Here is a 22,312-nt window from a genome sequence, read left to right on the forward strand (position 1 = left end):
AAGACTATCTAGTCATTACTCCAAATTTAAAATTAATATATAACCATTAATAGTTTTATTTATGTCAATAATAACCAGAAGTAATACATAATTTTTAAAAATCCTCAGTAAAATATAGCATTTTTATATCCCATTTATTATAACCACAAAACCTATAAAAAGCTAGGAATAGCTTAATAAAAATGTGTAAGACCTATGTGAGGAAACTTTAAAGCTATGGAAAATGGAAAGGCACACCTTGTCCTTGGATAGGAAAACTCAATATTGAAAAGGTATCAGACTGTCTTAAGTTTATATGTAAATTTAATAAAATCATAGCAGGATATTTGGGGAACTTAGATCAATTATTCTTCTGAGCAGATAGCATAAAAGGGGTCAAAAATGTGGTGACAGAAAGAAATCTAACTATGGGTGGTGAACACATAATGCAATATGCTATATATATATATATGTATGTATATGTATATATGTATGTATATGTATACGCCTAACTGCTAAATTGTACACCTGAAACTTACTGGATTTAGTTAACCAATGTCACCATGATCTAAATAAACAAATAAATAAATAATAAAATTCTTCTGGAAAATAAATATGGAAAAAGAATAAAGAAAATCCTGAAAAAAAAGGAGTATCTCAGGAATGATATGCCCAACTAGATGTTAAAATATATTTTAAAACTACAGAGAGTAAAACAGTATGGTTAGGACTGAGCAGGCAGAACAATAAAACAGAGTCCGAATCTTCACATAAGTATAATGAGAATTCAGCATAAGGAGAGCGAAAGTTTAAATTGTTGGGAGAAAAACTCAATAAATGTTCTACAAAACTCCATCAATGATGTTGGGACAACTTACTACCCACTGAGGAAAAAAATAGTTGTATTCTTCACTTTAAGCCTGAATAAATTATAGAAAGATCAATCGATACATTTTTAAAAGTCGAATGTCCTGAAATGAAAAGTACGAAAGTATTTCTATAATCTGTGTCAGAGTCGCTGAAGAATAAAAAAATTTCTTGCCTCTGGGACACTTTTCCAAATGCAGATAGACTAATCGTAATCAATAATTCTTTGCGAAATATTTTAAGCATAACCTGATGGTGCTAAAAGATGATGTACAGCCAGGGTCCCCAAACCCCAGGCCGCAGACTGGTACCCAGTCTGTGGCCTGTTGGGAACTGGGCCACACAGCAGGAAGTGAATGTCGGGCCAGCAAGTGAAGCTTCGTCTGTATTTGCAGCTGCTCCCCAGCACTAGCATCACCACCGCCTCAGCTCTGCTTCAGATCATCAGGCATTAGATTCTCATAGGAGCACCAGTGCCTGGTGCCAAAAAGGTTGAGGACCGCTGGTATATAGGACAAACCTGGAGGTGAGATGGTGCTTTGATGGAACGCTGACTGCCCTCCTATTTCTATCCTGGAGTGAGCATCCTTGCCTTTCTGATGTTAGGCATTCCTGCTTCCTGCCATCCTTGATGACATTTTCCTCTGGTCCCTGCTCGCCTCCTCCTCCCACAAACACACATCTCCGTTTTCACCCCTGGCAAAGCTGTGCTTGCTGCGAACTGCCTTTGGGGTAGAGCTGGTGAGATTACCATCCTATCAAGAAGATGAGGCTGAGCCATATTTAATCTGATTTAGAAAAATAGAAAATAGTAACATTTCTTGCATGTTCATGTTGCAGAGTAGATCCATGCTGTGACCCAAATTTGCCCCTCTCTGAGCAGTTAGGGCCACCCAGAGCCCTCTCATGTTCTTCATCCCTCTCTGAAGAGATTTCAAGTGCACAAGACCATTTATCACCTTTATTAAAGCTCTGTCCTAGGCTTTGGGCTCCAGGAGCAGAATCAGTGAGGATCTGAGCCCCCTGTGCTCAGGGGGGAAGCCTAGCTCCTGACACAGATCTGGGGTTGATGCCTTGACCCTCCAAGTCCCTGGTCCAGGCTGTTTTGGTTACAAAGGGAGACAATAATCAGATATAATCTCAAGTGGAGTAAAACAGTTGGATTCTGCCCTCCCTTCTCATTAAGTTGTATTTTAAGGGCTTGATATCACTTTTGAATAAGCCCGATACCTATGCTCCCCAACTGCACCCCACAGAACACTGTGCTAGAAAATTAAACACCTCCCTGTGATGTGGATTTACTGCTATAAGCTGGTATGGACACAGTAAATAGCTGGGGCTGTTATCTAGCTACTGCCACGAAAAGATGGCTAAACATCAATAATTTTTAAAAAGAATCCTTTCTGGACAGAACTTTCTTAACTGATGGCAGGCTTGTAGCTAAACAACCTGATAAAGAAACTAAAATATTTAATTACTGAGTCTGATAATGTGTTTTGTAAATGCTATTAGCCTGCAAGTTTCAAGAAATAACATTGTCTAAAGTTAGATGTTTTACACTTTATTTGGATTTTTTTTTAATGATTGTGGTAGGTGACGGGTAACACCTGCTTTAAATTTTTCCATGTTAAAAAAAAAATGAACTTGGATCCCTACCTCACACCTTAGAAGTAAATGTGTACATTTTGACTTCTAATCCTCACATCTCTGGATCAGAAATAAAAATGTACACATATTCGAACACAAACAAATCTCCATAAAAGTGCCAGAAAAAAAAAATGTGTTATTTAATCTTGGGATATAAGGGGGTAGACCTTTCTAAAAATGACACCAAAGCATGAAATCATTTAAAAACATGATGGATTTGATTATATAAAAATTCAAAACTTCCAAATGGTGTGTAATACATGTATTTAAAAGTCAAAACAAAAACCGAGAAACAGCGTTTTGACATGTTAGAAGCGAGGGAATAATGTTCCCAACAGATGAATAACTCTTATAAATGAATTAAGAGTAAGAATATTATGGTAGAAATATTAGCGATAGATACGAAGCAGTAACTGATCGAGATTTGCAAATGGCCAGTGGCCTCATGAGAGGATGTTCAATCTCACCAGTAACCTAGGGAAGATTAAAGAAAGAAGAAAAGAGAGGGAAAAAATGGGGAGAAAAAATCACACACACACAGCACCACCACGACAAAACCCATTGGATGTCTTTTCTCACCTACTAAATGTTGGTGAGGGTTCCAGGAAAATGAATTTTCACACAGCCGGTGGGAAGAGTGTAAGTATGTATAAACTCTTCGGAAGAGAAGTTTGTCAACATGTATCACAAGCCTTTATGAATGAATGGATACCTATTGACCAAGTAATGCTCCTATTGCCTGTGATCTGGCCTTGAGGGAAGGGACATGGTCTTCCTTGGCTATTCCATCCAGAACATGGGACGGGTTCTTCCTTCTCACAGTCGAGCGAAGGCCGATCTCTCCAAAGGTGCCAGAGACCAGACAGCAAGCACGACACAGACAGCACCCTGACAACCAATGCAGGGCTAGCCCCAGCCCAGGGTCACTCACTGGGAGGCACCTGGTTTCATTTGGCCACGCCCCTCCTCACCCCCACCACTCCCCCTCCACCCCACCTCCCATCAGGAACTACCCCAGGCCTCTCCCTACCGCAAAGCCAGGGCCCAACTGACCCAACCATCAGCTCCAAAAAAAGGATGTTCTTCCACCACCCTCCCCATTCATTTCCTACACCAGGTCGTTAACTGACAGTAGAAATGACCAGTCACTGCAAAAGCAGCTCCTCCCACACCGACCTGGCTAGGGTCGGCCCCACGTAAGATAATCACAATATACTGCAAGATCTAAGCTCATCTGTGGTCATGTCGTTACATTTATAATAGTAAAAATGTGGAGACAACCTAAAAAATCTATCAGTAAGGAAGTGACTAAATTATGAGACCTCCATGCATTAGAATGCCATGAAAAATGATGACATAAACCAATATACGGTTGTGTAAAACTATGAGGAATAGCGCTATTTTTAAGTGCCCATGAAATACTTATAAAAATAACATGTATTCAGGTATCTCAATATAGTTCAAATCCTAGAAATATTATAAATTCTATTCTCTGACCACAGTACACTAAAATTAAAACTCCATAAGAAAATAAAATTAATTTTATAAAAGTTTACAAAGTAATAAAAACATTTATTATATGGAAAAGCAATTGTTTAGAATTTTTTTTTTAGGGCAAAACCAGGAAAATACTTACCTACCAGCCTGTAGAACATCCGTGGCAGATGTCAAAATCTTGTGGTCGAGCAGATGTGAACACATTTATTTGAGTTTAATATATAACAAATCAAGGGAAAGTAAAATGATGAAAGAAAACTTATCGTGATGTTCAGATGGGAAATGGATACCAACGACATGTGAATAGCAAATCCTTACTCATACTCCATTCACCACATAACATTCCAGACAGGCTAAAGTTGAATACACACAGATATCCACGATAATAAAAAACCCACAAGAGAAAAATGCGACCGCGTATGCTCACCCAGTCTGCAAGACACTGGCGACGTGACGAGGGGCAGGCATCGGGGCAGACAGGCCTCTGAGTTTCGGCCCCACCCCAGGCGCTTACTCAAATACGTAACATCTCTGAGCTCGGTTCCCTATCTCCGATGTAGGAAAAATACCCAATTCGTAAGAGTCGAACCCACTTTATGGTCTATCCTTTTATCCTTTGTCGGGAACATCCTCAGGGTGGGTGCTGGGGACGCAGCGGGGAGGCCTCCAGGAACAAATGGACCTGGGGAGAAAGATCTGAGTCAAACAACTGTCCAAGCATGAAATTAAAGGACAGTGCAGGAGGCTATGAGAATATAATACACTTTTAAAATGTGCAAACATCCGTATATAAACAGAAAGAAAACCATGGTGCAAAAGAACACTTCGTGGTAAATATGACAAACAATAACATCGAAATATTTAGCAAACTGATAAAGATGTTTAAGAAAGTCTTGAGAAATTAGAGGACTTTCTATGCTTAAGGCAACTCTGAGAGTGTCCAGCAAGTACAAATATAGATGCAGCATTTGCTGAGTTCCTGGAAAGGAACCCACTAAATACACACCCTGAGATGGTCATCGGTCCAGAGCACAGTGTACACACCAACAGACCTTTCAACCAGCAGGTCCTCTGATTGAAGAAAGAGAGGAAGGGCGAGATGGACGGGAGGAAGAGAGGGAGGGCGAGAGGGAAGGAAGAAGGAAAGAATGGAGGGCGAGAGAAAGAAAAGAGAAAAACTGTATATACAGAGATGTTTTCACCTGTGTAATTTGTAGACACACGACACTGAAAACAGCCCAGATCCTGCCCGAGACCTGTGGTATTGCACACTGCATAGATCCATGGAAAAGGCTATACGAAATAACGTTGCATGAAAAAGTCGATCACAAGATATCGTCTGCACTTAGACTCCAACTATGCATGAATTGCGCTGAAAGGGTCTGAAAAACCCAGGAGAGCAACAGGCAGGCTGTGTTATGTATTTTTGCTGTAAGTTTGACATTTCTTGGGCGGGGGGGGGGGGCGTTCAGCTGTAACATTAGGTAAATATTCTATACAAAAGAAGGAAAAAAAGGTCAATTTTTAAAAAACGCTTCATTGCTCCATCCAAAAAAGTTCAACGTTGCCCAGGTCGTCTGGAGGCTGGAATTCCTAGGGCTCAACTCCCTAGTTTCCGAGTAAGTGACAGCAAGTGTGTGGGGGGCAGAGGCGGGCAGGGCCGGCAGCAGGACGCAGAGCGCAGCTGGCGGAGGGCTCCGGGCCGGGCCGGGCCCCCGGAGCATCTTATCGCATGAGCTCATGTGAAAGTCTCACGCTTCCAGGTCCTCGGCGAACACTTGCCATTCCTTTCCTGTCACCACCCAGCTCTGCGCCGGTGCCCATGAGCTCATCGCTTCTGGGCAAACTCTCCTAGGTCAGCTCCCTGCGGGGGGGACAGCTCCTCTCCTGCCTCCTGCCCCTGCCCCCGCGCCCCGAGACACAGAGCTGCCCAGGCTCCCACTCTGTGGTTCCACATAGAACAGAGAATTGTGTGAGCTCAGCCGAAGTCTCGGGGAGTTGGCCAGGATGCCCCTCGCCCTGCCCCCGCCCCCACTGTCATGGCCATGGTTTGATCTGGAGACCGCTCAGCCATTGTGAGTGGCTGAGAATCTGCCTGGGCTCTGGGCCCCGGCCACATCTGAGCCACAGTCCCACACTCAGCAGCAACCCTAACCCAGCAGCCACCTCCCAGGTGGGTGTCTGCCGGAGGAGACCCCAGGAAGCTGTGAGGACCCCTATCCCAAGGCAGGAAAGGAGGCTCTGCCCTGCTGGGTGCTGGTCCCTCTTCCCTGGCAGCCTTCTGTCCCCGCCTCCCCCGCAAAGCTGGCGCGAGGGAGGGTTTCTCTGGCGGTCCGAGCTTCCATCTCACGCAGGAGGGACTCACTGCAGGACAGGCCCCTCTGCTGGGACTCCAGGTGGTGTCAAGGGAGACCGCCCGCCCCACCTGCTGCCTCAGCCCCTACCGCCTTGCTCTGCCCCTGAGAACAATGCCCCTCGCCCTCTCAGAGCCCTGCCCCAGCCAGCTCCGGCCCCAGGCCACCTAACTCACGCTGGCCCCCAAAAAGTGCCAGCCTCCTGACCTTAGGGCTCTCTGTCTCCCAAACCTTATGACCACAACGTTGTCAGCCGATCTGACCCCGTCCTTTCCAGAACCCTCAGAAATTAAAGTAGGAAAGAATTGGAAGAAGAGACAGTGCAGGACCAGAGAAATGGCCGCTGACAGCTATGACAAAGGCCCCAGAACTCCGAGAGCCCCCACCCTGAAAACGGCCACGGACGGTGGAGGAGCTGTGAGCGTTTCTCTGCCAAGCCACAGACCGCATTCCCACGGGAGCCCGCTCAGCGCGGGGTGGAGACAGCTGTTCCTCTCAGCAGATGTTTGCGCACGAAGCCGGGGCGCTGCCCCCCACCCCTATCCCCGTGACTCACTGGAGTTCAGCCAGTTCGCCCGTTGGGCCGGAGCAGCCTGCTGGGTCCAGTGTGTGGCTGAGGGCAGATCGGGTAGCCAGGCAGGACCTCTACGACCCCATCTGCAAAATGGGGCGTCTGGTCGCTCAGCCAGCCCCTTCCTTCTGTGAGGGCAGAGGCTACCTTTGACCCTGCTGCCCCCCTGAGGCCTAGTGTGGTGCTAGCCTTCAGTCTTGGCGTTTATTAAGCACCTACTGCGTGACAGGCAGTGCGCAAGGAGCTGGGACTACTGAGGTAGACACAGGAGTACCCCGAGAAGCTGACAGAGGGAGCGAAGGGGGCCCCCGTGGTATTAGGACTGTGACAGTGACATGCTCGGGAGGCTGTGGGACTCCAAAGCTGCCCCACACCCACACCCACTGTCTGTGCTGAATCAACAGGGCCAGGACAGGAAGAGCCTCGGTGTTCAGAGGAGTCATCACAGCGAAAGGCACCCAGGCCATCCCATGCCACTTCGGGTCCTGGCCAGGCCCTCCTGCCGGAAACCAGCCTGTCCCGGAGGGTCTCCTGGGTCGGCAGGGCTCGAAGGCTGTCCCTATGTCACACATCCTTTTCCATGAGGCTCGCCTCCCAGGAGGGTCTCAGTGAGCAGACCCAGGCATGTGCCCACCCCGCCACCCCCGGGGTCTGACGTCCTGTCGGCGGCCCCGCAGTCATCTGCAGTCTTCGCTGGATGAAAATTCAAGGGGACAAAGAGAGAACGCCATGCCCACAGTCCAGGTGGGGTCGAACGCCCGGAGGTGTGGAGCCAGGATGTCCAGAGTAAAATGCTCCATCCCTCTGAGTCCGCGATCCCTCAGGGCAAAAGGAAAGGTCAGCACCCCGCCGTCAGGCTCCACAATCTGGCCACTGTTCCCGGAGGCGGGGCACCCTCTCCCGCGGCTCAGCCTGCAGGCTCCCAGCCCCCGCCCCCGCCCCCGCTCAGCCACCACCAGGCTTCCTGGATTGTCTCATCGCACATCACTCACCACGCTGTGTTTCTCTTCGCTCCCTGAAGCCGATTCTGCTTGAGAATCACATTTGGCTCTAATGGGGTAAGAAGGTGCTGAAGTTAGGAATATTTGCTCAGTTTGGTAATATGTATGAGCATATGCTACATTCATTTTACCGAAGTTAACTCTCCCTCGCCAAGCTGCGAGCAAGGGTCAGGGACTATCTAATTCTATAGCATCAACGTAATATTTTAAACCATCTCAAAAAATGATTTAAAACATGATTTTTCAAGACAGCACAGCCAGCGCGGTCAGCCCGGATCCAATCTTCAAACGTTCTCCTGATGACTTGCTTTGCTATTCCCATAGAGGAGCCACCAAGGTCCCTCCCAGTTGTGTGTCTTTACATGTCGTCCCCATGTAAAGCCATCACTGAAGGTGCAGAAAAAGGTCTGACATCCCCACCCCGACAGCAGGAGCTCTAGCGGACCAGTTATTCAGAAATGAAACGTTGGAGAGGTCAAGCAGTGACCTGGCACTGAGGCTAGGGGTCACGCTGGCGATCACTCTGGGTGCTCACGTGTAAGGTGCTTCACTCTGGCTGAGTGAAATAGAAAAGGAATTTATTCAAAGGGCATGGGATGGTCGAGAAGGCTTGGAAGAAAACCCACCCAGGACCAATCGAGGTGCAGAAAGGGTCTGGTGAGGCCCTCAGCCTTGTCCTTGCCGCCAATATTTATGATAATGCTATGTCCGTGACTACCCCGACACAGGGCAGTGGAGGCCATTGCCGCTGCCACCGTGCCCTAGGACCTGCTCTCACAGGGCATTCCACACGGTCCTGGCTTCTCCGAGACAATAGCCCCCAATTTCAAACCAAAGGCTGGTGCATCTGCCTGGGGGCGTCCAGGTCACACACCAAGGCACAGTCGGCAGGAGTGGCTCGGCAAGCAAGCATTGGCCATCTCAGCTTCTCCAGCAGGCTGGGAAGCCAGGCAGCAAAATCCCACCAACATGCGTCCACTCCTCACAGAAAACCATGGCCTCGCCTCCTCCTCACCTCCATGGAGCCCAAGATCCCCAATCGGCCGCTCGATCAGAAGTTCTGACCCCTACTGAACTCTAAGCGGAAGCCTCCTCTCTTAAATTGTTTTTTCCACAAGGCAAAACAGGCCACGATTTGCAGGCGTAAGACCCTGCTTCCTGGCCCGCCTGCACTGGGGTGCAGAGCTCTTCCCGGGCAATCCGGGAGGAAGAGTTTGTTGTGTGATATTGCATCCTGGGCCCAGAAAGGATTTACACAGGCACATAGGTGGTTTTCAAATAATTTATGGGTTTGGGGTTTTTTCTTTTCTCTCTCTCTCTCTCTCTCTTTTTTTTTTTTTTTTTTTTTTGGCTTTGGGCTTAAAAGTGTTTTCCAATCCCTGTGGAGGCCAGATTGCAAAAAATATGTTCCCACTAATCTTCATTAGCATCTGGTTTAGTTGTCTCTCTCTCTCTTGCTAGTGTTTTCTGGTCGTTCTCATTTTAGAAAATGACTGCTCACCAGAAAGTAGTTGGTGATCACACACTCTTGGGGCAGAAATCTATAGAGTCTCCAGCCTGGAAAACCCAGAGACATGGCTCCTGGAGCTGACTCGTGGCCCTGGACCCAGGCAGGCCCACCCACCCCTGATCCCTTCTGTGAAGGCACCAAGTTAAGAGGCTCCTGTAAAACAATTGGGGTCCTTTCTATCCACAGGGAGAAGCCCCCGTCCTTGAAGACTGCGATCTCCACTAAATCTGAAACACAGTCTCCAAGACTAGACAATAGACACCCTCCTCCAGGTACACGCCAAGAAGGTGGGCTCACTGCAGGGACCCCCACAGCCGCAGGGCGCGGCTCCCTGATTGGAAGAGCTCCAGAGCCCCGCCGAGGCAAGCCAGGTCCGCAGGCACAGGGCCTGGCAGCAAGGCCGTTCCTTCTGCAAACATCTGGTGCACGCTCCGCTCTGAGGTCAGGATACTGCGGGGGGTTGGGGGGGCCCCTCACTCACCACCCTGCTCACTTTCTCAGGGTTTAGGCCTCAGCCTCTCCTGCCTCACCTGCCTGTCGATAGCCACGTGGGGAGCAGTTGTTCCCCCCGAGGAAACTGAGCCTGTCTGTTAAAGCTATCTGTCTTTTATTTGAAAAGGAAAAAAAAAAAAAAAAAGGAGGGATAAACTCTGACGTCATGGGCCTGCGTAGGACAGCAGGGTTGGAGGCCATCTGGAGCAGGTGCTGGCAGGGCCCCTGGGAAAGGACAAGGAGAGCAGCTGGCTCGTCAGGTGGGGGTGTCCTGGGGTCAGACAAAGACCTCATGGCATGATGAGGTTAAGCTTTCCTGGAATTTTAGGCCCAGGAAGGGCGGATGATGTCTCCTTGGCCTCCGGCTCCTCTCCTAAGGTCAGGTCCCATAGGTGCAGGACTCCTGGAGGAGGCACCAAGCTCCAGGAGACCTGGCCAGGCCATGGCCTCCGTGTCCTCCGTGGGTCCTCCCCGGGTCCTCCCCGCCAAACAGTCTCAGAAAGTCTCAGAGGTCCAGGGTCCCCATTTCCCCCGTCTGGGAGTGTGTGCATTTGCACCTCTTCTGCCACAGCTGCTTCGTCCTGCCTTCACCCAGGGGTCAGAAGCCTCTCATCCGGCCCCCTGATTCACTCTGCTCCCATCCAGGAGGTAAAGACAGCTTTTTCCCAATTATAGGTGGTGAAACCGAAGGCCCTGCGCAGTGACGGGACTTGGCCAGGGTCCTGCTGCAATTTCCCTGCCCGGCCTCCATGAGATCTGTTCACCGCCTGTTCAGTGTCCTCTCTGGGAAGTTATGCAGCTGGGAGGGGGCCCCTGGGATGAAATAATTGCCGAGAAAACAGATGGGCGGCTGAGCAATCCTTCCCTCCTCTGTGCGCCTGAGAATCCTCCTGTTTGGCCCCAGGGCCAGGAGAGGGCGCTGTTCCAGAGGGAGGGCGAGCTCTCATTTGATGGCTTTACTCTCCCTGCACCCCTCTGAGCCTGAGCGCATTCCCTGTTGGCCCAAAGGGAGTCACTCTGTTTTCCATCTAGATTTCCCTTCTCTCCTACTGCGAGGTCTCCTTTCTTGCTTCAGCCTGGGCTTTCCCTTCTCCAGGAAGCCCACCCTGCTTGCCTCCCTGCCACCATCCTTTTCAGCCTAGAGTTAGTATCTGCTTTCCTGGGGGGTTCTTCCCAGCCGGAATGGAACTTTGTTAGTATCCCTGGATACTCAGTGGATCCTTGGTGAATCAGTGGATAGAAAAGTAACAAATGACGGGAATCCCTACAGAATCGCCAGGCTCCTGAGCCTAGTCTCCTTTTTTGTCTCTTTTGCCATAAGTTTTCACACTAACACTCAAAGAAGTGCCCGCCACGAGCCACTCATGTTCAGCTGCTCAGTGGGTCCAGCTTTCCCAGGCCTGGCTCCTGGGGCCAGAGCAGAAGTGGACTTCATGAGGTTTAGTAGGAAGAACGGACCTGAGGGCCCAGTCCAGGCCCAGGAGGGACCGAAAGTCTCCTCTGCCACTTCTCATGCAAGAAAACCAAGGGGCAGGTGAAACCTTCTGCAGGGACGGCTGTGTGCTGACCCCCTCCCTCCCCGTGCGCGCCTCCAGGCCAGGGCTCACACGTGTACCCACATCTCCTCCCAGGCCCCAGCTCAGCTGGAGCCGCTGCATGGCCTGCCCCGGGGGAGCCTGACTCCACTCTAATTTAGTCTCGAAGCTCAAAGAGAGGGAGACTAAATAGTTACCTGGCTGTCACCAAGTATATCCAAGAAACGCAGAAGACAGGAAGAACCAGCCTACAAACATTCAAACAGAAGGAGGTGATCGTAGATCCCCGGTCACCTTAATAAGGGGTTTCAGAGGCTGGAGCTGTTGACCTCAGAAACCAGCCCAGTGCCTGGCTCTAAAGTCAGTCTGTCTGGCTCCTGAAGCCTGGTGTAAAGCAAGTCTCAGAGAAGTGCCAGACTGGTTACATTCCTTTACATTCAGTAGACAAAAGAGGAGAGGGAACTTTCACTGCCCACCTGGAGATCTTTCCCTCTTCCCCCTTCTTGCTCCTCTTCCTTTTTCCTCTAATGAAAGAGTGGCTCCACTCTATGGACGTTATTAATTCAGCGAGGCAATCCGGGGGGACTCCGTGGAGGTGGTGAAGCAACTCGCCAGAATCCACAAAGGATTCCCTCTGTCCATGTCTGGATCCTCCTCAAAAACAGGAGATTCTCCTACCCAAACTCCAGCCTCAGGTATAGGTTATTTCCCAAACAAAGGGGCTTAGGGCACCGTCGGTTGACGCACCCAGTGTGCCAGGCTGCGAAATAAAGAGCGGAGAGGGAGAGGTGGCGCCGGTGCCTGCGGCTCTGGGCCCCGGGCTGTGCTGCGGAGCCATCGCGCGGTAGCACAGGATTGTCTCGGCCCCTCGTGATCCCAGCCGCCCGCCCGCCTCAGGCGCAGCTTCCGCTCCCTGAAAAACGCTCATTCTGGCGCCCGCATCCGGTGGGGTCGTTTTAGGGCCTGAACCACTGCGCCCTGGCTGTTGCCCCCTAGAAATATGTCCAGTGCCTGGTTCTAGAGTCAGTCAGCCCGGCCTCTTAAGCTGGTGTAAATAAAGAAGTTCCAGATTGGTTACATTGTTCTTTGTCCAGTATGCAGAGGAGGGGGCTCTTCAAGGCCCACCTGGAGACTCCTCCCTCTTCCCGGGTTCTCTGCCTTCTCCGCCCATCCCGAAGGGACTCCTTAGAGCGCGAGGGATCGAGACGCCCTGCCCAAGGAGAGGGTGTCCTGAGTGGCAGGGATACTGTGGCCGTGCCCAACAGCTACGACCGAGACCTCTCTGGCGAAAACGAAGGCGACCACCTGTTCCGGCCCACCGAAGCCAGACTGGCTCTGGCTGGGTAAAGCTCCTTCTCCAGTCTGTGCAGGTGCACAGGACGTTGGAGCGGACACAGCCACCCTGCGGATCCTCGCGCGGGTGCAGACAAGGTCAAGCGCGCACCGAGGGTGCAGACAGAAGCCAGTGCCGGCTCAGACACGCGGACATCGTGTATGGCCGACCCCCGCTGAGCGCGCGCTTAGAACCACAGTGGCGGGCACACGATGCTACGCACGCGTGCATGGACACCCACCTCGTTGGCTCTTCGCTCTCAGACATGCTCGAGGGCAAAGAGCTTGCACTCTCTGGTGGACTTGCGCTCCCCCCTGCGGCCTCGGGCGAACCCCGCGCTCTCTGCACCCAGACGTCCGATCCCATTCTCCGCCTCCCCATCCCAAAGGCTTCGGTCTGTGCAATCCCAGCTCCCGGCGAGCAGGTGAAAGGTGGCGCCTCAGAGCCAGGCCAGGGTGACCCGGCCAGAGTTTAGCAACAAGGCAGATCTGAGTGGATTTCGGGCTGTGCCAACTTTCTAGCTGTGTGACTTTGGGCAAGTGACTTAATTCCTCTGAGCCTGTCTTTGCACCTGCAGAGAGGGAAACCGAGTCCTTCCAGGGAGAGAGTGTGTGTTGAGGTCCCACTGTGTGCGCAGGGCGCCCGGAACGTCGACGCTCCGCGCGCCAGGGCGCGCGCTCGATGCCAATAGATTTCCCGCGTGCGCGCCGCTTTGCAGCTCTGAGTGCCGCCGGGAGAGAGCCCGCCCGAGCCGCGGGGTCCCTCGGGGGAGGGCAGGATGCGAGTGGGGACAGAGGGGGAGCCCCCGCGGCCCGCTCCTGGCCATCGGCGCGCGTGCCATTGGCCCGGGCGGCCGGGTGGGCGGGAGGATGACATCAGCCGCAGGTTGGACTATAAAGGCGCGAGCGGAGCCGCGGATTGAGAGCGCACCCAGCCGACGCTGCGCAGCTCTAGGACCCGCGTCCGCATCGCAGCCGGGCCAGCCTGCTCCGCACCCTCCTACCCGCCTGCCCGCGCTGCCGCCTGTGTGCGCCCCGCCACCCCACGGGCACCATGCACCTCTCCCAGCTGCTGGCCTGCGTCCTGCTGCTCATGCTACTCTCGCTCGGGCCCTCCGAGTCCAAGCCCGCGGCGGCGCCGAAGGTGGGTGCTGTCGCGGAGATGTCGGGACTGTGAGGGAGTGCGTGAGAGGGCTGGGGGTCTAGGGGGATGCGGCCCGCAAGACGGGCAGAGAGGGCGGGAAGGCGGCCCTCCCTTCTGAGCTGTGCGCGGGTGAGAGCCGGGGAGCCCTCGGAGCCCGGGTTCGGGGGTCTGCGTCCCCAGCCTCCAGAGAAGGTCGACTGATGCGCAGCCCTTGCCCCGCCGTGGCCAGCCGGGAAAGAGGCAGAGGCGGGGAGGGCAGGGGACACCGCGCGGCAGGTGGATGCGGGGCCGAAGTGCCCTGCGTCTGTAGGGACACGCTCACGGCTCGCAAGCGACAAACGGCGCTGGCGAGCGCGCCGGGCTGGAGCATCGGGGGCTCCGCGGAGTGCCCCACGCTGCCGCCGTGCGTCCCTTCACCTGCCTGCTCTTTTCCTCCGACAGGTCCAGCGAACTCCGCAGGGGGAAGAGCTGGCCGTGTCCCAGGCTGAGGGCGGCAGTCAGAAGAAGCGCGACAAGACTCCCGGGGGCGGCGGCGCCCACCCCAAGGGCGACCAGTCGCGACTCTTCCGGGACCTACGAGTAGAAACTAAGGCTCGGGTGGCGTGGGCCCGCCATCTGCAAGAGAACCCCAACGCGCGCAAAAACAAAGGCAACAAGAAGGGCCCGAACAAGGGCTGCTTCGGCCTCAAGCTGGACCGGATCGGCTCCACCAGCGGCCTGGGATGTTGATGCGGCGACCCCTGGCGGCGGTAAGTCCCACCAACCCTGGCGCCAGGCGCTGCCGCACACCTAGCTCCCCACAGCACCCGCCAGAACCTAGCCTGCACCCCCTCGCCCGCAGGCGGGTTCCTCTGAGCCCCTAGCCCGGGGACCGTTCCGCCTCCCGAGCAGCCTTTGGAGGGGAGCCAGGCGATCCCGGCACGAGACCGAGTGTGTGTGTGCTCGTTTTGTGCCCCCCAAAACTGTTCATTATCTCGTTTCACAGATGGAGAAAGTAAGGGATGAAGTAAGTGGTCAGGGAACTTTGGCAAGGTCAGAAATGGCTCAGGAAGGATGAACCCACCTGGCTTTCTCTGGAGAAGCAGAGACAGTTCGATGGTGTCCGGTCCACCCCTGGACCATAAGTGAACCAACAGCACTGCCACGAGTTGGCCCAATGGGGGCATTGAGGGGAGATCGTGGGTCTGTGGGAACAGAGGAGGAAGGGCATGCACGTAAGCCCAGCGGAAGCTTATCTGCCAGCCACCGTCCATGGAGCCAGGCAGCAGGCAGCCCAGGGATCAGGACACTTCCTGGGTCTGTTGTCCCTGAAGTGGGACGGACTTGGAGAAACACCTGTCCCCTCACAGTAGAGAGATCAGCCCTCTGCTGGCATCACCAGAGAGCTCTTCTGCCCCTCAGAGCATTCTGATTCGTGTCCCTTCTCTAAACAGTGGCCGTGGGCAAACTGGTCTGTCCAGGGTCCTGATGCTGCTGCAGCCCGTGTGACTTCAGGATCGAACCTCAGTGTTTGCCGGCACTATTTCAGGGCAAGGAAAAAGAGACTAAAATAAATCTTATTTTTGCACCAACTTCAAACTCAGTGTGTCCCAAGTTGAACTCCTCAACAACCTCCCCACCCCCATCATGCATGGGCTCCCTGATTCTGGCATGGTCTCCTACACCAGGGCTGGAAAACCCCATGCTACCTTCAGCCTCTGCCAGGTGCCACAAGCTGGCAGTGTACTGCTGCTGATGAGGTCCCCACCTTTTCTCCTTCCCCCCATTCCATTCCTGCTGTCCATCAGTGCCCAAGGAAAAAGCCGCGTCCCAAACTTTTGAACTAGACATTCAGGTGCTTTAGAATCTGACTCCTACTGGTTCCCAGCCTTTTCCTGCAGCCTGGCTACTGCCACTCCCTGTCCCACAGCCTGTCTGTCCCACTCCAGGCCAAGCTGCTTTCTCTCCCAAGAAACCTTCTCAGTGTCCACGCTGCGTTCCCCCAGAGGGTAACAAGAACACTCCCTTTGAAATTCTCCAGCATATTGCCTAAGACTTTTTTTTTATATATATAGCTGCCAACGTTAGAAACATCCAAACCTATAGAGATTTTTTATGAGTTTATTTGAGCCAAACTGATGAAATTGCCAGGAAGCAAGATCTCTCAAATCTTGCTCCAGAAAATGACAGTTTCGCAGTTTCTTTCACACTTTTACAATTAAAGAGAGAACGTAGGAAGATTACAGGAAGGTGGGAGGAAGCAAGACAGAGATTGGATTACAGGATAGTGAATATTATGCACTTTCTTGAGGGTGGTTATGCTTCTGAGGGGTCTGAAAAAGAGGCATTTCACAGGTGTGTTAACCTAGGTGCACAGAAACGATGGACAGGGCTTGCTTAAGGCAAAGCTAACCTTCTACGATGGTAGTTATAGGCCTGAGACGTGACGACTCACCATGACCTGCCCATTTAGGAATTTACGATCATATCATCCTGTGCGGTGACTTTCCATCGACCCTCTTCATCTACAGTTCCCCCTTTTGGTCATAAATTAGTTTGAAGGATGCATCGATGACCAACCTGTTGGTTGGATAGCATGGTTCCATAGCACCAAGAGGAGTCATCCCTAGGAAATTTCACTATCAACATCCTCTTGTTGACCTTTGGGAATGGAGAAATACCATAGCCATGGGATGTGAGTTGAGGCTGAATTTTCCCACAGAGGGAAGGGCAGGTAAATGGAAGGCAGTCGGGTCTTTTGGCTTTCATTGGGAAAAATACTCTGGATCATTTCTATTCCGTAAACTATCTTGATCTGAATTTTACCTTCCATCTCATTTTTCTGTATTTTGCATCTAGTATAACATTTACATAAGCCATAGAAAGATTGTTGACCATTATCTTTTACATCTTCAATAACCATAAACAGTTGGACTATATAGGAAATCCAAAGAACAAGCATAACTATTATTAGCAGACAGGTAAAGACAATCAAACAAAATGGATTCTGAATTTAATATCGATCCGTAGGCATGCAGGCCTTGTTGATATCTTGGGATGGATGGCTACCTGTGGTGTCAGCAATTTCTCATCCTAGAGGAGGCTTTGAGGCACGTGTCAGAGATGAGGGTGGATGTCCATTCGTAGTTAGGTGCCTGATAAGGTCCTTCCAGTAAGGTTGGAGAGTGTCTTTTATTTTATGTCCTCTCCAAAAAATAAAAGGCAGTCTTTGTTTCCTGGGAGCTCACTGTGAAAGGAGGTGGTTGCCAATTAGGCATTTACTTGAAGTGGCTGTATCAAACCTTGGCAACAGTGTAAAATGTCTCCTTTCAATAATGTCAGCTCACAAGTTCCTTCGCCTAATCTAACTCCAGCTTAAATGCACTATGATACATGAAGGAATGAATGCAAAACCAAAATATGGGGTTTGCCAGAAAGTTCAGCAGAACCACGCATCTGTCTTAAGTTTCCCATAGCCCTGACTATTTATTTAATTTACAATCATCGTTCACCCATACAATATACTGTAAAAGTTTTTTTTTTTTATCACTTCTTTTACAATGTCTCCCATGCAATGTAACATAAAAACAAATCTTTTGAGATAGTCCAGGGGCCCTTCTGAAATACTTCAAAGTTATTCCTAGTAGTTTTAATTACAGATATTGAGATTTTTCATCCTTAAAACTTCAATTTGGAATGAAAACTAGCAAGTCAAATTTATGAAGACATTTTATAACCTCTAGAACATATTTCATAGACTTTGAAGTCAATTTTTAACATGGAGCAAATCAACAAACATTTATTTACTAAAGATAAATCTTAGATCACATGAACTCAAAAAGCATTTAGGTTTGTTTCTATATTTCTGAGAATTTTAGACTAACCAGTTCTTATAAGCACTTGCCTTCAAGTCAATTAATTTTAATTAATTAAATTAATTTTTTAACAATACCAACTAGAGGCAGACAATTATCTCACATGTATAACATGCATATATAGACACACATGGACAGATACAAAAAGAGACCTTTTAGCCGTGAGAAAAGCTCTCTAGTTTATAAAAGAACAGCAGATCCAAATTTTGTTTTGGCAGTTAGGATAAGAAGACACTTACAATTTGTATCTGTCCTTGACAAGTCAAGTCCCAAAAGACCTTACCCCTTTTAAAATAAGGACAGCTGTAAAAAATAAATGAATAAAAATTTAAAAGGACAGCTGTTTTTTAACACCTCAGAGAATTGGATTGCCACCTAAAGGACTCCATGGGTTGATCCATTTATCTAAATCCTCTTTTCGAAGCTTTGAGAGACCAATTAAAATATGCTTTCCATTCATTCTGCCTAATTTTATAGCCAGCTTTTTTTTTTTTATTGTGCATGCAAAAGATTAATTTAAAAGTATCAAAGGATCCTCTCGGCCACCTCAGCATTAACGGGATGCCGGCTGTCGTGGGGTTTGGCAGTGACAGAGGCGTGATTTCTTCCCTCACTAGTTTTGAGGTCCGTAGAGTCTGAACAATTTCCTGGGGAAAACCAGCCTTTATGTGCGTGGCTATGGACGAGCCCAGTGTAGTGAGCATCCTTACAGGGCCGCTTCACGCCCTTGAGGAAGTTTTCCTCAGGCAACCCCATAAAGATTCTCAGTCACCTAAGACTATCCGAGCAAGGGCCAGCGAGAGCTTACCAGATGCCCCCGGAACCGCAACACTCCAGGGCATGGACCCCTCTTCCGGGTGAACCCATTCCGGGGCGCGCTGCCCGTCACACTCTCCCCAGGGCTCCTGCTGGCCTCTCCGGATCCCTTGCGTCACCACACTGGACGCCTCACGGAGCCCATCCCCACCACTCCGGATTCGAGATCTGCAACAACGATCGTTGCCCCTTTGGCTCTTTGGGTTGGAGAAGGAAGTGGCCTTTCTCTTTCGGAGCTAAAGAGAGTTGTAACCCTCATTTAACCAGCAAAGATTTTGTTCAGACTCTCAGAAGCAACCCACTCAAAAAGACGAATTAAAAGTAGCCACCCATTTTTCTTCTCCTTCCCTTGACTTACCTCTACCCTTATCCCTCTCGAGGATTTTCTAAGAACAGTTCCAAAGACAGGACTGCCCACCATGACCTTCCCAGCTGGGAGTTTGTGGTCAGATCACCCCAGGAGGTCTCTTCCAGTTGGATTTTATGACAGTGGCGCTTTTTTTTGTCCACACAGCACAAAACACTTTTTCACCTGAGCTATAATTTCCTCTTCAGGTTAACTCATAAGGGACTTGAGGGCCAGACGCTAACCGAAGGTGACGGGGTCCTCAGCGCCCCCACAGAGGCTTTGAAAAATGTTCGTCAGTGACCAGAGAAGCCTGTCCCACCCAACTGAGGAGCACCTCTCCCTGCACCAGGCTTGGCCGGGCTGCGGGCTCCTCCCCATGTCCACAGGCTCTTGGTTTATCTGAGATCTTGACTCGTGGCCTGCACAGGGAGAGGTGATTCTGGCACTTGGGGCCCAGATGTTCGTAGCTTCCATTGTGATGGCTTTGCTGTCTTCTCTCCAGACTAAACAACAAAGAGATGGAGACGTGAGCCTCAAATTTTCCGTTCGTGATTTACACACCGAGCTCAAACTTTAGAATCTAAACAAGTGCTAGTCTATGAGTTAGCGGGAAATGAGCTGAGGGCCTGGGAAGTCCCTGGCAAGCATGTCTCCGTAAACTCCTTACTCTTAGATGTCTGTCCGTGGGTACCAGGTGATGATCCGATGCGCGGTGAGAGGGCACCGTGCAGGGGAAATCCAGATGACTGAGACTTCCGGACCCTTGTGAGCAGGGAAGTCTGTCAGCCTCCTGACAGTTCTCTTTTAGCCGAACACCTGCCTCCGACACCCTTAACCTTCTCAACCCAGCGCCCACCCCATCCCACCCCGTGAGAAGGCAGAGAGCTTCCTTCTCCTGGCCTGCAGCCTCCTCGTGGAGATGCCCTTCAGGAAACCTCGTTCACCCGGCCCAGAAGAGGAAGATGGCTTAGATTTTTCACACCAATGAAAACTCTCCCGAAGTCAAGGCCATTTCTCCACTGGGGAGTTGACCTTGGCTCTAAGCAGCCACCATAATGACTGTCTCTGAGTCTCTGCCGGTTATAGTCTTGTTTATACAATGCTAATGACAGAGGCAGGGTGTGGCCAGTGCCTGAATGAATACCTTGTGCACAGGCGCACAAGCCCCGGGGACATCGCAGACACCTGTCATCTGTTTAAACACAAGACAGCCAGAGAAGGGAGTTGGGGGACGGTTCACCAATCCACTGAGTCCCGGGGTCCCTCTGCTGTTCTATGTGAGGACATCACATCATCTCAGGAGGACGCCTTCCTCGGGCCCCCGGGCCCCCACACACCCATTAGCAAAGACTGGGCACAGCCCTCATCAAATGACTCCGATGACCCAACCCAGCAAACCCAGTGTGACCACTCATCCCTCAGGGCTGGCGAGACACCATTTCCTCTGCTTCAGAAGGAGACCCTATCCGAAGCCAAGCCAGCTGGAGAAGGGAGCGCTAGTTAGTCCCTGAGTGGTGGCTGTGACCCAGACACTCTGCTGATGCCCCGGGAGGTGGCTCTTATCCCGTTTTATGTGTGAGGAAAGCAATACTCAACACGCTCTCCAGGGCCATTCAGGAAATAAATGTCAGAGCTGGGATTTGAGCCCAGAATTCTCGACTCCTCAGCTGTTTCTTTTTCCTCCATCGTCTCGCAGACCGTGGAGCTCAGGGAAGCACCTGACTGAGGGCTTGAGTTGTAGCGAGAAAGGGAGAGAGGGGAGAAAGGGAGAGGGGCGTTTCTCATTCTCTTGCCCTCACCCTGGGCCAAGGGCAAGGCCTGCCTCTGGGCAGCGGGGGAGGGGGCTGGGGACCTTCTGGTTCCACCTGTGCTGGGGCAGGAAGCGCCAAGGTCAGGAGGTGAGATGAGGGCGGAGAAGGGAGCCCTGGCCCTCCACCGGGAAGGCCTTCATCACAGCCTACAGGGTAGAGGGACACAGCGTCCTGCTGCTTTGGGAAGGGGGAGGCAGGTTCTAGAGCTATCAGGCAGGCTGGGCTTTCTCGGCTAAGATTCCAGAAATGAGTATCCCGTGTCCCTTCTGTGTTTCAGGATTGGAAACTTTGCTCCATTTTGCTGAGGTCGTCCCTGGTCACCTGGAAGCACCCCCAAGGCAATGTGGCTTTTACATTTCTTTCCCGCGCCCCCCCCCCCACTGGGAATACACAACACCAGCTGTTTTATTATTATTTGGGGAGGGGGGGTATGGTTTTTATTGTTTGTTTTTTTTTTTTGAAAATGAAAAATAAAAAGTTATATATTATATATATATTATATACATGAAACACACCTACACCGACGTGATGACAAGCGACAGTTTTTAAGAGACTGACAAAACCAGCTGTAACCATTGCTGTTTGTAAATTCATGTCATGCCTAAATGTATTTATGTTGTAAAGCTATTTATATTGTTTATAAAGAGATATTTATAAAAATTTTATTTATGTAACTAAATGAAAGAAGTCAATCATTGTAATGTTTTTGTCTTAACTAGTTGAAAAATGTAAAAAAAAAAAAAAAAAGTCATTCCCTGAACATCTCGAAAGCTGTCTTTATTTACTCACTGCATTTATTTTTTAGGAATTAGTCCGAGGAAGAAGGAGAATGTCGAAGACAGGCTTTTTGCCTCTAAACAGATCTAACGGCGGGGTTCCCGATTCTGGATTTCTTTGTATCAGAATCTCTGGGGATCTTGTTAAAAACACAGAACACAGATTCCACCCCCCGCCCCCTCAGAACTCAGAAACCCCTGCTCTCCTGAGTCCGTCCCCTGGGATGAGGTTGGCCATGTGAGTTTTGTCCCAAATGATTCTGACCAGCTGGGCCAACTCGAGAAGCTCGGCCCAGAGCAGCTGACAGCTGAGAAGTCAGAAGTCCTGAATTAAATTAAAATTGAATGTAGCTGACTGAAGGTCTTCTAATCCTACTGCACCTTCTCTCTGTTATTGAGGGAAATAAATGAAAACTTCCATTTGGGGGCGGCATGGAGATTTAGAGGTTTCTCTGTATCTTGCGGAATTGGAGGCCTGCTCCTAGAAGCACAGGGTGGGTAGTTTTTATGCCACGGTGAATGCAGTGGGGTGGCAGCAGGGATGAGTTCTTTCGAGAACAGAACGTCGGGTTTCATGCTCGCAGCGCGGCCCGCTCTGCTAGGGGCCGAGGTTTTTCTTCTCACGTGAAGCCTCTAACAATTACGCCATAGGGCCTCGAAGGTTAAATTAGGAATAGTTAGAGTCTCTTCATGAAACCGGCAGGAAACTTGAATAATTCCGAGATGATCTCGCCAAGTTCTCGGCACAGCGACACTGTGGTGCGGCCTGGCCTCCCC

General features: G+C 50.6%; 1 protein-coding gene across 3 annotated transcripts; it reads left to right on the forward strand.

The window, feature by feature from the left end:
• Nucleotides 1-13,724: 13,724 nt before the first annotated feature.
• On the forward strand, nt 13,725-21,883 carry NPPC (natriuretic peptide C). 3 transcript variants are annotated; one of them, XR_004955940.1, is made up of 4 exons: nt 13,725-13,929; nt 14,371-14,678; nt 21,037-21,097; nt 21,565-21,883. XR_004955940.1 is itself a non-coding variant. In XM_016134610.2 (3 exons), the coding sequence occupies exons 1-2, from the start codon at nt 13,840-13,842 to the stop codon at nt 14,656-14,658; spliced, it is 378 nt and encodes a 125-aa protein (XP_015990096.1). In that variant the 5' UTR covers nt 13,725-13,839; the 3' UTR covers nt 14,659-14,678; nt 21,037-21,420. The 3 variants fall into 3 exon arrangements, 2 of the variants coding, with proteins under 2 accessions (XP_015990096.1, XP_015990097.1); XM_016134610.2 differs by lacking the exon at nt 21,565-21,883 and having other exon boundaries at nt 21,037-21,420; XM_016134611.2 differs by lacking the exons at nt 21,037-21,097; nt 21,565-21,883 and adding an exon at nt 15,363-15,500.
• The last annotated feature ends 429 nt before the right edge of the window (nt 21,884-22,312 follow it).

The sequence above is a fragment of the Rousettus aegyptiacus genome, unplaced genomic scaffold (assembly GCF_014176215.1).
Source record: "Rousettus aegyptiacus isolate mRouAeg1 unplaced genomic scaffold, mRouAeg1.p scaffold_m13_p_2, whole genome shotgun sequence".
Classification (NCBI taxonomy): Eukaryota; Metazoa; Chordata; class Mammalia; order Chiroptera; family Pteropodidae; genus Rousettus; species Rousettus aegyptiacus.

Excerpts from the sequence above, each read along its gene's own strand:
- NPPC (XM_016134610.2), top strand. The coding sequence starts at position 13,840 with ATGCACCTCTCCCAGCTGCTGGCCTGCGTCCTGCTGCTCATGCTACTC. Across the intron at positions 13,930-14,370 it reads AGCCCGCGGCGGCGCCGAAG|GTCCAGCGAACTCCGCAGGG; the intron begins GTGGGTGCTGTC and ends TTCCTCCGACAG.